This window comes from Vigna unguiculata, chromosome 8 (genome assembly GCF_004118075.2).
Source record: "Vigna unguiculata cultivar IT97K-499-35 chromosome 8, ASM411807v1, whole genome shotgun sequence".
Lineage (NCBI taxonomy): Eukaryota > Viridiplantae > Streptophyta > Magnoliopsida > Fabales > Fabaceae > Vigna > Vigna unguiculata.
In genome coordinates this window covers 2060099-2077559 of record NC_040286.1, presented here as the reverse complement: position 1 = coordinate 2077559, position 17461 = coordinate 2060099, and the positions used below count along the sequence as shown (strand labels likewise).

Genomic DNA, 17461 nt, shown 5'->3' with positions numbered 1-17461 from the left:
ATTTTTTGCAAAGTTTTTAATCAATTTTATATCTCTTAAATATTATTAGAGTTATTGAACTTCCAATCTCTCTCACCTTTGGTTTTAATTTTTATCCTAAATCAACCTTATATTTTTTATTACTTTTAAATTATACTAGACTTTTATTGAAAATAAATATTTATATTTTTTAAATAAACAATAAAATAAATTTTAAAATAATAATTACATAAATATAAATTAATTATAAAAAAGAGTAAACAATTATACATAACTACAAAATGTTTTTTTTTAAAGATTAGATTGATTTCTTTCTAAATGAAACTAAACCGACGATGATAGTAATAATAATAATAAATTTATTTTACATTATCAAATATAAAAAATATTTTATTATTTTTTAAAAAAAGTAGACTAAAAAAATATATACATCTTGTCTTTGCGTGTATTGATTTAAAAAAAAAAAGTTATCATCCATATTATACTAATATGAATATTTCTATTATAACTAGACCATTTGATGAATCCATGCAACAATGAGCTTATTTGTTATGAAATTTATTTTTACTTCCATTTATTTGATAATTAAAAAAAACATAATTCCAACATTTTAAAGTTATTTTATTTCTTTATGTAAGAAAATTGTTCCCTAATTTAGTTTGTCTAATATCAGCACGTGTTTTTTTTTATTCGTAATATCCCATGTAAAAATGTTGATCAAGTAAAGGACAATAAATAATGTATATTGATTATTAGGTGTGAACGTGTGGCAATGTCAAATAATGTGATATCACAGACATAAAATCAAACGTCAGAATCAACACGTCACAACCAATACTATAATGTTGTGTTGTAGTCCAAGTATTCAATTTTGCCATCTTTTAACTCAATGGAGGTTTAAAAAAAATATATACTTATTTTAGTCTAACTTTTTTACATAAAGTTATTTTAATACAAATTAAAATAAATTTAGATACTCTAATTTTGAATTACGTAAGAGTACCTACAAAATTCAATTCAATTGATAAATAATTGATAGAGATTTGTATTCTAATTATGCATATGAATAATTTATTAAAAATTAAAACTCGTTTTAATAATTCCTAACCAGAAGATAAGAAATCATAGAAAAACCAATGGTAGCATGGCATGGCATGCTTTCGTGTGGCGCACGTAGCATGCATGTGATTTTCAAGTTGGGCCGTGGCCCAATGGTTTGAAAGAGTCCAACTCATATAAGACAAAATGGTATCCGTTGGATTGGGTCCATCCATGTGTACAAGGAGCACCGTTCGATGATACCTTTCAAGCTTCAATAATGTAATTTTATGTTAGTTAGTAACTTGATTAAGACTGTTAGGTACAGTACAATGCAATTTAGACTGTTTTTTCTTCTTCTTAAAACTATTCTTGTTGTATAAAGTTTTTTATTCATAAATTCAAAAAAATAATCAATATACTTTCTTTTTTATTTTTTTGTTCAATGATGACTGAATTTATTCTTTCTAGAAAACTAAAATTATAGTTATTATGAGAGAAAATGAGTGAATTATTTTTAAATTTATTAAATTAGCACATTGTGTAGTCACACATTATGAGAAAAACTATGTAGTTTGAAACATTTTTGTCTGATCCCATGGCAACTTTCAAAACTAGAGACAAAATGTTTATAATTTAGTGAACTTTTAAAAGAAATTCATATGCTTTTTTCTTTATTTTGGTTGAGGTAATTTAGAACTTTATTGTTCTCTAATTAAACATTAGATCCAATATATCAATCTAAATCCAACAAAAAAGATTTAATTAACTAAATCCTAAAAATAAAAAAATGCATGCGAAACAAACGATCAGACTAAAATTCCATAAAATAAATAGAGTGCCAAATTTGTGAATAGAAATAATTAGCTTGTTCACTAAAATATACTTTTTATACGAAAAATTAAAATTGGTATGTGTGTTTTTTCATAAAAAAAAAAAATTATAAGATAATAGGATGACGTAATACATTAAAATTTCAAGGACATGATGGTAGTCAAACCGTAACCCGAATAGCAACCATCATCTTTTTTATTTCTAATTATTATTATTTATATTTTGCTATCACACAATATGTATTTGAATTGTGATATTTTATTTAAATGAAATAAAATTTATTTTTAATTTAAATTTAAATTGTTTTTTTTATTATAGATTCAATTAATATTTTGATTCTCATATTTAAGTTTTGATTTGTTTTGTTTTAATATATGTTTTTTTCAATCAAGTATCGGTTTAATTTGATCATTTGTGTTGTGAATATTGAGTTGGTACTATAAAAGAAATAAATTCTAATGTCATTTACCTAACGTGGTACTATATTTTCTTTTTCTTGAAAGTTATATCCTTTGTATCGAAACATTATTGTAAACAATCCTCTTCTCATGAAATTTTATTTTGTGAGTATTGTTTTTCTTTTTTATAAGTTGATTTTCTTTGTCTGTAGTTTATTTATCTTCAAATTCAATTTTCTTTCGAAATTTCAACTTTTCTGGATCCCTAGTTTCAATCAATTATGTGGTTTTGAATTGATTTCGAGGCAAAGTTGAATCCGCCGATTCCCTACTAGATCACCAAAAGCTTCGATATTTTAGTTGTAAATGTGTTACCGATTACATATAAATTATTATATTGACATCCTACATTCGGTTTTATTAATATTTTATTTAATATTCAATAATTTAATTTATATTTCATTTAATTTCTTAGTTTAATGTTTTGTTATTACTTAGAGTTGTTAAACAAATACTTCGACCCAAAACAGATTTTTTTTTTCGGGCTTTACGTGTAGTAGGTGCATTAATGGTGGGTTTGCTCAACCTAGCTTTCACAAGACAAACCCTCATGTTGTATTACAAGAAAAAAAAAGTTTTTGAAATTGTGTTACTAATTATAGTTGATCATAAAGGTAGAAATTGTAACACCCCATTTAATTAATAACGCTAATTAAAAGAATGTCACGTGAAATAGTATTAGAAACAAAGTCCTGGAGTGTAGACACTACTCCCCACGATTATCCAAGAGAAAACCCGAATAAGAAAAGGGCACATACGATGCCATAACAAAGTATAAAATATAAATCATCAACATTTAGAATTTTAAGCCTAAAGACCAGCGGTACATGGGCCATAGCCCTAAAGGAAAGTCCAAGTAAACCTAGATCCAGTCCAAGCAGACTATGCAGCGGAACCTCCATTACCTTGATGATTACGGGGAGTTCTCACTTCTGCTCACATCAACAAGTTGATGATCATTACAAAAGAAAAGACCACACCACAGAACATACAACAAACAACAGAAGGGTAAGCTAGAGCCAAAATTAGTTTTATCATGCAATCAGATGTACTTTCACAGTCCAATATACATACATCATCCAAGCATGTTATGACCTTCCAATCAAAACACTAAGACTCGACTCGACTCATCCGGATACATATAATTTGGTCGGATTCAGCGGATGCTTGCACTTGTGGTGGATACCTCTGCTCACTCCCGAGCTGCTCACCCCCGAGCTATGTGTTACAAGTGTTACAAGTGTTACAATGAATAAATCCCTCACACATAAGGTTAGCCCTTAGTGAGTTTCAGGCCTCCTGCTACTCTCACCACAAGAATCAGTCTGCTCTAAGTGAGACTAACTGACTCCTTAGAGTGTCAGGATGCAACCTTACCTTGAATCCTTACCAAATTATACAGATGGGGCACCACCATGGATACCCACTAACAGGGGTCATGGAATTACGTCCTGACCACTAAAGCACGACCCTGAAATCCCACCTAGAGATCTCAAGGAATTATGCACTAACCCTCGACCAATCATGCTCAAACAATCGAATAATATTTATCATGCAAATAATCTCAGACCAACCTTTATAAACCATACTCATTCATATTCGAATGTAGAATCAATACCAACTCATCCTTCCCAAACCATGAATATAGAATTTCATCTCATACCAATACCATGCCACTTTAATTACCAACCACCAACCATCTCATACATGCCACATGCCAAGTTCATGTTAAACTTATCAATCATAGACCATAAACCATTCTACTCATACCCATTCGCCCAATTCATGATTTTAAAAGTAATTGAATCAATCCACAAGTTCAAGTTAAAGTAAGGAATTAAAATTCTGCAGCAATTCTCGCTTAAGCTAGACTGATCTCGCTTAAGCTAGAAATTCTCGCTTAAGCTAAAATCTCTCGCTTAAGCTAAACTGACAACTTTTCACTGATTTCAACATGTAAGAACACAAAATCCCAAACAACAAAAACTAAAGAAAACACAAACATGTTGCATAAAACGTTGGCATCATATTTTCAGGCTTTAAAAGGGTAAACAAATCAATCATGGGAGCATACAAGTATTTAAACAACTATGCCGCCAATCTTGCTCAAGCTAAGGAGTTCTTGCTCAGGCGACAAGGGTCTCTCGCTCAAGCGAAAAGATTTCGCTTAAGCGAGATTGAAAACAGAGAGCACTTTGAGTTCTCGCTCAAGTTGGCCCATCTCGCTCAAGCGAGAGGCCTTCGCTCAGGCGAGCACTCGAAACCAAAGGGGGGCGAGTTATTGTCATTCTCGCTTAGGCGAGAGCTTCTCGTTTGGGCGAAAAACAGCTCGCTTATGCGAGCATAGCAGATCTCACTTGCTCTCACGCATGCCAAGGCAAAAATCCATCTATAAACAATACACAAATTATTTTCACACCATCAAAAGCACATCAAATCATCAAGAGCACCCAACAGAACCAAAATAGGCACATTATTTATAAAAGCATAAAAAAACTAGCTTCCCTTACCTGGAAAGGAGCTAATATCGGGCTTTGACTCTTAAACCAACGGGAGCGGCAGCTCCAAGAGCAGATCTAAGAAGTGAAGACGAGCTGAGTTTAGAGCTAGCTTGACCAAGATTGGGGCTAAACCCTAGCAGAGCCTCTGTGGGGGTAAAGGAGAGTGTGAGAGTACTGTTTCTGCAAGAATGATAGAAGTGAGAGGGGTTTGACTGCCTTAGGGGCCTTGGACACCCTATGGGCCAGCCCTTAGGCCCATAAGATTAGGGGCAGCCCTTTAAAAATTAGGGCAGAATAAAAGAGGGTTTTACATTCTTCCCAACAACAAAAATTTTCGTCCTCGAAAATTCACTGATGGGATAGGAAGAAAACTACGTTTTCCTCACGCCCTACGACAATCACCACCTAGACATGACAGGTTTGATGACTCCAACACCTATAGCCATTGGAAACTTTGCCTTTGTGTTATGCGATATATGTTCAACAGTGTAGATTGGTTTAGTCACTACGCTCGAACTAACTTCCAACTTGGAACCTTAACACTGGAATGCTCATTCATACTTGCCCAACTAACTTGTATCTGATATACTGACCCATCCACCATATGCTCTCCACTACCTCTTGTAGGTGTTTATCAAAGTCTCAAATCACTTTAAGTCTCAAACTAAAGCACGTTCGTTACCACTTCCCTTCACCTTGTCCACTCCTTTATGCATCACTTCACTGACTTGATCACGATTGAGTTTTGGCCTATTGCCTCACCATCAACACTCTTGACCACTTTTATGCATAACGACACTCATAACATCTAGCCTCCTTTACTGACTTCAATCAATGGTAACAAGTCCACAACCAAGTCATTCCATTTCCAAATTAAACTTTCTTCTGTCACAACCACCAAATTCATTTCGGCATCTCACCTTCATTTCTGATTTACTAACTCATAATCATCCTTCCTCAAAAGCCTTAGAACCATGTCTTTTCTTGACTTGAAATTTCTAGTGTGATTCATGCCTATCAATTCTAAGATACTTCTCAAACTAAGATTTTTCTGAATTGCTTTTTTCCCAACCTTGTTGAGAGATTCACTAGTTCTAGTCAGATGACTAGACCAATGAAATCTCTTCACATCTTCTCCTCCTAACTCAGACACTTACTTATCCACCAAGTCCTTACTCTTACCTCGTCAAACCCCGATCTTGAGTTCCCTTCTTTGGTTAAGCACCTACCCTTACTTCCTTACTTTCAGGTTGGTACCCTAACTTGAAATCATAACTCAAACCATCTCCTACTTCTCTTGCCCAACTTTCTCTAAGTAACTCCATAATTCCAACTTTAAATGATCACTGAACATCCTTACTTAATACTCGTAAGAACGACACTTTCACTGTTCATGAAGAACTGGTTGTCGTAGAAATCACTAGGTCATGAGTAAGATAGTTCTTTCCACGCACCTCTGACCCTTCACATGTATCACTTCCCACCATCCCGTTGTGCCACTCTGATCAACACACAAGTCACTCATTCGTTCACTCAAAATGATGCTCCTTTCATATCTGCCGTGACAAGGAGGCAATCATCGTTGAGGAACCTTCCTCCAAAACCTCTATGGAACTTGCAAAACCCTTTGGACTCACCCTATTATAGTCTTAACATCCCATTTTCTCAACATCGTATCCACCCTTTTTAAACCATATGTCATACTAGTCACTTCAACCTTTGTCAATACCCTCCTTGCACATTCTAAAGACTCTGTTCGCACTTGGAAACTCGCCGCTAAGCCTTGAAATTCCTTACCTTCATCATGTTTCCACTCTTTACAACCATAGGCCCGAAAAGCCAATCTTCCATTATCAAACATTTACCCTTGAACAGTCTATCCTACCACTACCTCTCCTCTAAGTTTCACCAAACTTGCAGTCATCCTTGTGGTTATACTTAGTATAAGCCACTACTTCTCCAACATCTCCTCCACTTCTGTATTTACTTCAATTTCACAGTAGTAACCATTCCATTAGAAACTATTATCATCGGTTCTTCCTCAGACACCCACACAGAAGTGAACTCCACCACACCAAGGTCAAAACTCTAGTACTTGTTTCAGAACACGTCTATAATCCTTTTACCATTTAGATCCTCTTTGTCTATTATTCACTTTCCTTCATCAGATGTCTTTGATTCACATGAAGCTCTGCCCCCACTATTTAGCTTGATCCATACTTCATACGCAATCACTGACTTATCTCTTTTTAATCTAAGAACATCATCTCGTTGGTTTTCCCAGCTCATCGGAGTGAGATTGAGAAAACAACTGATTCACCCTTGAGACTATGTTCCAACCTTGCCAAGGGAAGAATTCGAATTAGGTTTGAATTTTAATACTTTGATCACCACGAGGCACCACACCCGAGCGAGTCTCCACTTGGTCACAATTGTAGTAGAAACCATCATCTCAACCGCAACCCCTTCTTAAAGACAACCATGACTCCTTTATCATACTGGCGACACCAAGGAGTACATGATCCCAAGAAATCTGGCTCTTAGTCCAAGCATCTCTTTGTAAGGTGCATCTCTGGATGAGATTTATTCGTGTTAACCACTTTAGCATCAACCATCGTAGACACCCTGTCAACCACTCAAAACTTTTCTTTCCATCCCCTCCTTCTGGTGCGTGAAACCTTCCACTTTATACCCAAGGTCAAATGTCCTGCTCATGGGGACTACTTTTCCTTGAAACACCCCACTAACAATTTGAAAAGATCCATCCTCACCTGCTGACTATTAATCTTAGTATGAATCCCTTATGCCACTTCTTCCCTAACCATAAATTCTTCTTTCCCCTACTTAGGAACGTCACCTTTCCTGACTGATAAGTAAACCCCTATCCATCTCAGCCTCTCACTAGAGGTTCGTTATCTTTTCGCATTTCACGGTCTCCTCCCTTCCTAACTTTCTCGTTGTCAAACAATCTCTCCACATTTCGTAACCTAGAATTTGCCAATTGTTCCCACTTCACCATTCCAAGAAGCGCTAGGTGTGACCATATGACTATATTCAATGAAACTTATCCTAACACTATGTATTTGCATGACTCTGAACTTCAACATTGTCGGAATGTAGAATCAGGTTGATTTTCCTCAAACGATGTGGCACTTGCATGCACTGATACCTTTCAGTGTTCTAAATCTTTGGATTCAACTCCTTTTAGAAAACTTGTAGTATTTGTTTCCGAGAGTCTATCCTTAAAGCCCCCTCTGACCAAACGTTATTTCGTGAACTCTAGCATCTTCTCCAGTATATTAACCAAAGACTTGGCTTTCCTTGCTCAATTATATACATCCTACATCAACTTCCTATCTCTAAGGCAAAAAGTTGTCTCAGAGACCTCATCCAACACTTGTAAAGGAAAGCAGGCCAAGTTAACATTGGATCTGCATTCCCTTATTCCTATAGGCACCAGACGCAGAGTACAAAGGCATAACAAAACAAAACTAGAACATACGAAGCAACACTCCATCATCTATAGACAACCAAACCTTTTCGTCTGTCACCCTTCTTTCCCAGTCAATAGAGTTAAGAAAGGAAAAACAACCTTTAATCTAGTCATGAGTGTGCACCCTCATTACTTTATCAAGGCGTTCTTCCGTTCTTAAAACTTTTGGTTTTACTGACACACTTGACTAGACATGACTACTCACGCTTGCTAGGCATGACAAATCCACAACCTCAGGTCATCCTAAGGACGAACTGCTCTGATACCATAAATGTAACACCCCATTTAATTAATAACGCTAATTAAAGGAATGTCACGCGAAATAGTATTAGAAACAAAGTCCTGGAGTGTAGACACTACTCCTCACAATTATCCAAGAGAAAACCCGAATAAGAAAAGGGCACATACGATGCCATAACAAAGTATAAAATATAAATCATCAACATTTAGAATTTTAAGCCTAAAGACCAGCGGTACACGGGCCATAGCCCTAAAGGAAAGTCCAAGTAAACCTAGATCCAGTCCAAGCAGACTATGCAGCAGAACCTCCATCACCTTGATGATTACGGGGAGTTCTCACTTCTGCTCACATCAACAAGTTGATGATCATTGCAAAAGAAAAGACCACACCACAGAACATACAACAAACAACAGAAGGGTAAGCTAGAGCCAAAATTAGTTTTATCATGCAATCAGATGTACTTTCACAGTCCAATATACATACATCATCCAAGCATGTTATGACCTTCCAATCAAAACACTAAGACTCGACTCGACTCATCCGGATACATATAATTTGGTCGGATTCAGCGGATGCTTGCACTTGTGGTGGATACCTCTGCTCACTCCTGAGCTGCTCACCCCTGAGCTGCTCACCCCCGAGCTATGTGTTACAAGTGTTACAATGAATAAATCCCTCACACACAAGGTTAGCCCTTAGTGAGTTTCAGGCCTCCTGCTACTCTCACCACAAGAATCAGTCTGCTCTAAGTGAGACTAACTGACTCCTTAGAGTGTCAGGATGCAACCTTACCTTGAATCCTTACCAAATTATACAGATGGGGAACCACCATGGATACCCACTAACAGGGGTCATGGAATTACGTCCTGACCACTAAAGCACGACCTTGAAATCCCACCTAGAGATCTCAAGGAATTATGCACTAACCCTCGACCAATCATGCTCAAACAATCGAATAATATTTATCATGCAAATAATCTCAGACCAACCTTTATAAACCATACTCATTCATATTCGAATGTAGAATCAATACCAACTCATCCTTCCCAAACCATGAATATAGAATTTCATCTCATACCAATACCATGCCACTTTAATTACCAACCACCAACCATCTCATACATGCCACATGCCAAGTTCATGTTAAACTTATCAATCATAGACCATAAACCATTCTACTCATACCCATTCGCCCAATTCATGATTTTAAAAGTAATTGAATCAATCCACAAGTTCAAGTTAAAGTAAGGAATTAAAATTCTACAGCAATTCTCGCTTAAGCTAGACTGATCTCGCTTAAGCTAGAAATTCTCGCTTAAGCTAAAATCTCTCGCTTAAGCTAAACTGACAGCTTTTCACTGATTTCAACATGTAAGAACACAAAATCCCAAACAACAAAAATTAAAGAAAACACAAACATGTTGCATAAAACGTTGGCATCATATTTTCAGGCTTTAAAAGGGTAAACAAATCAATCATGGGAGCATACAAGTATTTAAACAACTATGCCGCCAATCTTGCTCAAGCTAAGGAGTTCTTGTTCAAGCGACAGGAGTCTCTCGCTCAAGCGAAAAGATTTCGCTTAAGCGAGATTGAAAACAGAGAGCACTTTGAGTTCTCGCTCAAGCTGGCCCATCTCGCTCAAGCGAGAGGCCTTCGCTCAGGCGAGCACTCGAAACCAAAGGGGGCGAGTTACTGTCATTCTCGCTTAGGCGAGAGCTTCTCGTTTGGGCGAAAAACAGCCCGCTTAGGCGAGCATAGCAGATCTCACCTACTCTCACGCATGCCAAGGCAAAAATCCATCCATAAACAATACACAAATTATTTTCATACCATCAAAAGCACATCAAATCATCAAGAGTACCCAACAGAACCAAAATAGGCACATTATTTATAAAAGCGTAAAAAAAACTAGCTTCCCTTACCTGGAAAGGAGCTAATATCGGGCTTTGACTCTTAAACCAACGGGAGCGGCAGCTCCAAGAGCAGATCTAAGAAGTGAAGACGAGCTGAGTTTAGAGCTAGCTTGACCAAGATTGGGGCTAAACCCTAGCAGAGCCTCTGTGAGGGTAAAGGAGAGTGTGAGAGTACTGTTTCTGCAAAAATGACAGAAGTGAGAGGGATTTGGCTGCCTTAGGGGCCTTGGAGACCCTATGGGCCAGCCCTAGGCCCATAAAATTAGGGGCAGTCCTTTAAAAATTAGGACAGAATAAAAGAGGGTTTTACAGAAATATTTTCCTAAAAAAAATCTATATTTGGAATAGAAAAACTCCTGGCACACTTACTTTATCATTTTAAAAAGTAAAGAATTGCAATGAGATAAATATATTGATGATAAAGAAATTTTGTTAATTAGTGACAATAAAAATTTATTAGTATTAACGATAAATTTTATGAACATGTAAGAAAATTTTATCAATAATTTATTATTGATGACAAAAATCTATGGATAATTATTTATGAATTTTAATGTTAATAATTATAACGATTTGATTCTCATTTTAGCAATAAATTTTTAAAAAATTATTCAACTATGGATGAAATTTACCAAAAAAAATCGTCAAAGTTTAAATACGAGAACTTTTATGTCTATTTTATATATCAGCAAATTTTTGTTAACAAACTTTGCCATGAATCTTTTATTCACGGATATTTTACCAACAAAAATATTAATTAATAATTAAAATTTATCAGAAAATATCGTTTAAATAGTAATTTATTTTTTCAGCGATAGTTTTGTAGTGTGTATTTTTGTATGCAAAACTTATTTTATCTATACCCTACCTATCCTCTTAAAAAAATTACATTAAACAGAATAAAAGTGCAACGAAAATTTGTTATATAATCTATGTTTCCATTATTGAGTGACTACACTAATAAATAAACTGGCATGAAAAAAAAAAAAAAACTCTGCACAAGTAAGATGACGAAGTACACTTGCAGAAAACAAAATAAAAAAAGAAAAGAATGAAAATTGGAAAATGTGGTATAAAAATTGTACAACTATAACCTAATTTAGGTATAACCTAATCAATCAAAAGCGAGCCTTGTCTTCTGGGATCTGTCACATTCATCTTCCAGTGCATGTCCGGCAACCCAAGCTTCCCTGCCTTCCGCCTCTCCCAGTTCAGCTCCGTTCTTCTCTTTCGGGTCAACCGGCAGAGCCTCTGCAGCCGCTCGTCCATGGCGTCGTGAACCTTCCACCACCGTCGATGCGCCACGTCGCTGGCGTACACCCTCTGATCCTCCACGTCCCAGTTGCAGTCATAGTCCCTGTAACAGTGCCAGGGCTTCAGACCCAGGTAGTGGATCGAATAGAGCTTCGGAGGGTCCGCTCCGAACATCGCGTTCTTCACACTCGCCTCCAGCGTCGTGTTCGCCCAGAAGTTCTTCAGAAAGTTCACGCGCCGGGGAAGCCTGTGCCACCACACGAATATCTCGTTCAGGAAACCCTGGTCGCCCCTGCAATCAACAGATTAAACCCATGCATGTTACAAATTGTTCATAAACTGTAACTATTAAATATTTATTTTATATATAATATTTCTTTTAAAAATGAGTAATTAAATATTTAGCAAAAATTAAGTTTAGAACGATAAAAAGTAATTTTTTATGACTAAAGAAATATTTTTATTAAAAAATAATGTTATCAATTCTTTTTGAAGAGCAGCTCTTTAAAAGTGCTCACATTCAATATAATATTCTAATTTAAAGAGGATTTTTTTAAGAAGAAGTAATTTGCTAACTTGTGTAAATTAAAACAAGAAGAATTTTAATGATTGTACGTATATATTTTTAGTTCAGTTTCTATATTTTTTTTCAAATAAAATTAAAAAAGGGTATGTATTTAAACTAATTAAAAAAGGAAGATTTTAAGTATAATAATTAAAATGTAAAAATTATATCAACATCAAGTTCAGATGATTTATTTTATTTTTAAATAGCATTTATTAATTATAACAGTAAACAAAATCATAAGAAATGTGAGTTTAAGATTTACGAGGGAAAATAACTTCGTACCCGTTGTAGGAGACGACATCGTGGCGGCGCGACATGAGAACATCGAAGGTACAGTTGGAAGGTTCCAGAACCATAATGCCGGAGTTGAAGATGGACTGGTCATTACCGGTGGCGGACATCTGAGGGAAATTGAAGAGGATGTCGAGGTTGCGTAGGACGATGATGTCGGCGTCGATGAAGATCACTCTATCGTACTCCGTCAACTGCCACAATCTGAACTTGCTGTAGTTGTACTCGTTGTAGGTGCCGTTCTCGGCCCGCGGGTTCCGGATCCGGGTGATGAGTCGGATCTTCCAGCCGGAGAGCTCGAGGGCGCGGCGCTTGTCGGCGGAGATGGAGCTGTCGAGGAGGAGCACGAGGTCGCGTTTGGTTCCCGATCGGAGAAGCGTCTGCGCCAGCATTATTGCGCCGCAAACGTATCCTTCCGACGAATGAAGAACCGTAGCGTAGGCCTCGCGTTTCGCTCGAGCTTCGCTTTGAACGTTCTGTTCCAGTTTTGACGTGTCGTACACCTTGTCGATTCCTAAAAATTGCAACAAAAATTCACAAGGTCAAAAAAGTGATAAAAAAAATTGATTTTCGAAAATATTTGTTAATTATAATTTCTTTATTTTCCATGCGTACGAAAAAGTATTGTGTTTTAAGAAACCCTTTCCCTGCATTACAATCAAAGTTTGTTACCCTTTAGCTTTCAACTTTCCATGCAAAAAATACATTAAATTAAAACTCGGGTAGCTATCGTAGTTGTTAGTGATATCCAATAAAATTATTTAATAAGTTGATAAGTACAAAATAAAATTGGTTTACACAGAAAAAAAGCAATTTTCCAGAAGAAGCTGCAAACAATATGATTAACGGTTGGACTGTATATTTCACAGGAACATTGCTAATGATGACTTAAGATTAATGGAGATATCTTCTTCGTCTTTAAGGTATACTTAGCAGCAAAGTCACCAAAAAAATATATTTGCATTTTTTGAAGTTCCATGCAAACTCCTCAAACATATAAAACTTTATTTATTTGCTTTGAGAAAACTTGATATAATTGGCACTATTTTTTTAATTTTCCTGCTCCGATGAATTTGTTTGTACATGTATTTTAGTAAAAAAGAAAATGTTTTGCACCTCTTTTCAACATGTCTTCTTATGCATAAATTGTACCAACTTTGCGAAAAAAAAAAACAGAAAAAAGGTCTCTATAATTTTGATCCCAGTTCGGGATAAATTGGGAAAGAAAGGGGAAAGATACAAGAAGAAAAAAAAAAAGTAAAATAAATTACGTGAAAAAAAAATAAATGGAATAAAAATGTTTATAAAATACAATAAAATGTATCAGAAATGCTACCATAAAACACTTTGGTTTATGGGGACAATAAATAAAAATAATTGGCAAAAGATATAGTTGATGGTCTTTGTTGTTATTCATGTCTTCAAAACAATTTAAGCTGTTAGCTATGCTGGATGTGAGATATCACCTAACCCAAAACCTTCAACTACAATGCTATCTATATGTTCACCAAAAAAATAAGAAAAATGAAAAACATAGAATATAAAAACATTTATTACTATCTATGTGTCAGAAGGTATCAACCAGGCGCCTGTAGCTCAGTGGATAGAGCGTCTGTTTCCTAAGCAGAAAGTCGTAGGTTCGACCCCTACCTGGCGCGATCATTTATATTTTTCTTCTTTTCGTTTTTTTTTTGAATGTTTGCTTATTTTTCAATGCACTTAGCTTATTATTACAATTTACAAACATAAAATCAGAAAAAAAAGGTTCCTAGCTTAATTAACACTAATTACTTTTCCAACTATAATTTTATTAGCTTATGAATTAATTCCTACCCACTTCTTGACGAATATGTAAGCAACTAAACATACCTTGTTCCCAAAGAGGCAGAGCCAAATTGCATGACCCAATAGGCAAAGACACCTTCTCCTCCAACCACTTTACATCAACCTCATAATACCACCACTCATTTTCCTGCTTAACCAAATCGTTGCACCTAAACACCTCCATCATTGGCCTACACCTGCTCCACAACACCACTTTTGTCTTCCAATTCCAATCCCTCTTCCCTTTCTTCACCACCAAATTCGCCACAATCATATGAACTTGTAACCTGAAAAACAAAAACAATGAATATGTACACACAATTGTGAAAGGATATTTGACAACGGTTATTTTTACTATTTTATCTCAAGACATATAAGAGCGAGACCGAAAACGGTTAGATTTTGGTTGATCAAACTATAGATAAATGGTAGTTCAGAGTTTCCAAATAGTTTCTCATTACTGTACCTGAAAACATCCCTTCCCCACCCTTCTTCAGGGTACTTGCATGGCAACTTGGCTATGATCACGTCCATGTTTTCATATGCTGCAAACTCTGGCATTGGTATCTCGGGGCATGATGGAACATCACTCTCTTCCTCTTCGTCTATCCATTCCGGAAACAAATCTGTCCAATTGAAAAACACTGACACCCTTTCGAAGTAAACCTCTGTTGTTTCTCCAAGGTTGCTCCATTCGCTCACATCATCTTCATGCATGTTCACCATTCCCATCTTCAACCCCTTCCCCATTTCAGCAACGAAGCTAGGCACCTCTATCTTAGTCGCATTCTGCTTTTGCATTCTAGTTTTCAATTCTGGTTCCTCCAACACTGCTTTCGTCTTCATGCTTTTTTCTTCCTGCAAGTTTTAATATCATATATAAAAGTTATGCATACACATTTTCATATTTATAACTCATGAAAACACTTAAAGAAAGTGACATGGATGAAACTTCATTTAATGCAAAAGGAGGGGAAGAAGAAGAGGAAGTAGAAGAAAAAGAATGAAATGCCATTAGAGTAGGCTCACCTTACCTTGTGATGGCATTCTCTCAAGGAGCACCTAACAAGAGAGGCTGCATTTTCAAAGTAGACTGAAGAAGATGGTTGGAGAAGAAGGGTTGCATAAACAACCAGAAAGATGGCAAGACACACCAAATTGAATCTGATGACCAATGCTTTAGATGGTGCTGTCTTCAACAACTTTTGAAGACTTGAAACTTCCATAACCCTTGAGCAGCAACGTTAGAGGCAGCAACAGTGGCTTAAATGGAGGGGACCTATATGAACTATATATGCAAATGATTTTCTCCACTACCAAATACAGATGTAGTAGTTGTGGTTACAAAATTGGATGATTAATTTGGAAGGAGTTGTTAGAGGATTATATACATGAGTAAATCACAAAGCAAGAAAGAACCTTTACGAAGCTCCATTTGTACTTCCTTGAAGATTAATCTCCTTTTGTGCAAGATTACAGAATGGAAGTAAAAAATTTGTTTGCTTAAATTTGAGGTTTAGTTTTGACACATGTGAACATTTTGTTCTGTAGACAATGTTCCAAAATGACATAAATGTCTCATGTCCCAAAATCATTGTCTGCAAGAGTGAAGGGATAGAGTAGTAAAACAGCAATGTGAATAATTATTGATTGAGCATGGAAATATGAAATTGGAAGAAAAGATTTTGAGGGCAGTTGAGCAGACTCACCAACACCTAATCGGTTACCCTGTCAATTTTGATCCAAAGTTCTTGTTCACAAAATTATATGCTGTGAAACTAGCTCCACTAATTCCTCATATATGATTGTAAAGTCATTTAGGTTATTATGTTGATGCATAAAATATGAGTTTATAGGTTGCACGTCTTTACGTCATAATCCAAAATTGTTCGAGAAAAGAAAAATATTTTGCACGAGAAGAACAATGAGAATGGTGAAGCATCACATTTTTGTTGGGACATAATGATTTTATACGATTGGACTAACTGGGTAGGTCCTAGCCAACCAATCTCATCAACAAATACAACACATTAGGTCAACTATGACTTTTATAGGACCATCTCTTACCACTTAAAAAGGTGTTACTCCTTTTTTTTTTCGATTCATAAAACTTGCAAGGAGAGTGAAACAATGCATAAACAATCTTGATGAGAAATGAGTTTAATCTTAATTCATTATTACAAAATCGACAAATCTTATTAAGAAATTATAATGCCGTATTATAAAGTAAGCTTAAACTTAATTTATTTTCACAAATCCAACTTATAAATAATTTATTTTTATTAATATAATTTGACTTTTTCTTTAACTAACATGTAATTTTTAACAAATCTATGTAGATAATTGAGGACGTTACTTTATATGATCTACTTTATGAATTCATGGTCTTACTTACTACAAACTTTTATAGGAAACGGTATCATTCTAGCAATAATTAGTAGTATGTGATTCACATGACTATGTAACTAGGGATGTAAAAAAGTTCGTATCCGTGAGTATCTGCAGATAAAACTCACAACAGATAAGAAATGAATATTAAAAATGAATACTCACGGATAACAGATATGAGTATTATTTATACCGCATGTTAATGGAGCAGGTACAGTTATCATAGTATTCGTACTCGTGGATACCCGTACTTGCTATACTATCATTTAAATTAAAAAAAAACGAATAAAATATTAACACATTGATTTTAAATAGGTTATTTTTTATCAATTGATTTTAAAAAATTTTCATTTATTTATAAACTGTCACATACAACACTATTTAAATGGATTATTTGTACTATGTTTGAAATTTATAAATGTTATACATTATATCTTTATTTGAATTTATAGTTAAAATTTGTTGTTAAAAATTTAAAATTTTTCTTTTTGTAAATATTCGTGGGTACCCGTGAATATCCGTGGATATTAAAAACATATGTAGTACCCGCATAACGGATATCCACACAGATATAAGTATGGGTACGAAACAAATATTTATCCAACGGGTAAGGTACGAAGAAGTTACTACCCAGTTATCGACTAAATGAATAAAGATTGCAAGTAGCTGTAAAAGC

At 35.3% G+C, this 17461-nt stretch overlaps 1 protein-coding gene and 1 non-coding gene across 3 annotated transcripts; one reads left to right on the top strand and one right to left on the bottom strand.

Moving 5' to 3' along the window:
• Positions 1-11496: 11496 nt before the first annotated feature.
• LOC114193660 (UDP-glucuronate:xylan alpha-glucuronosyltransferase 2-like) lies at positions 11497-15969 on the bottom strand. 2 transcript variants are annotated; one of them, XM_028083545.1, is made up of 5 exons: positions 15427-15969; positions 14864-15255; positions 14443-14684; positions 12565-13087; positions 11497-12006 (listed from the first exon to the last, which is right to left on the bottom strand). In XM_028083545.1, exons 1-5 carry the CDS (start codon positions 15442-15444, stop codon positions 11571-11573), a joined length of 1611 nt encoding a protein of 536 aa, XP_027939346.1. In that variant the 5' UTR covers positions 15445-15969; the 3' UTR covers positions 11497-11570. The 2 variants fall into 2 exon arrangements, with proteins under 2 accessions (XP_027939346.1, XP_027939344.1); XM_028083543.1 differs by having other exon boundaries at positions 15432-15623.
• TRNAR-CCU lies at positions 14159-14231 on the top strand. The gene has a single exon. It is a non-coding gene; the product is annotated as a tRNA-Arg (tRNA).
• Positions 15970-17461: the final 1492 nt, after the last annotated feature.

Coding starts and splice junctions, on each gene's coding strand:
- LOC114193660 (XM_028083543.1), bottom strand. CDS start 15,623: ATGGAAGTTTCAAGTCTTCAAAAGTTGTTGAAGACAGCACCATCTAAA. Junction 15,256..15,431: donor TGAGAGAATGCCATCACAAG/GTAAGGTGAGCC, acceptor TAAAACTTGCAG/GAAGAAAAAAGCATGAAGAC. Junction 13,088..14,442: donor TCTGCCTCTTTGGGAACAAG/GTATGTTTAGTT, acceptor TGCAATTTTTAG/GAATCGACAAGGTGTACGAC.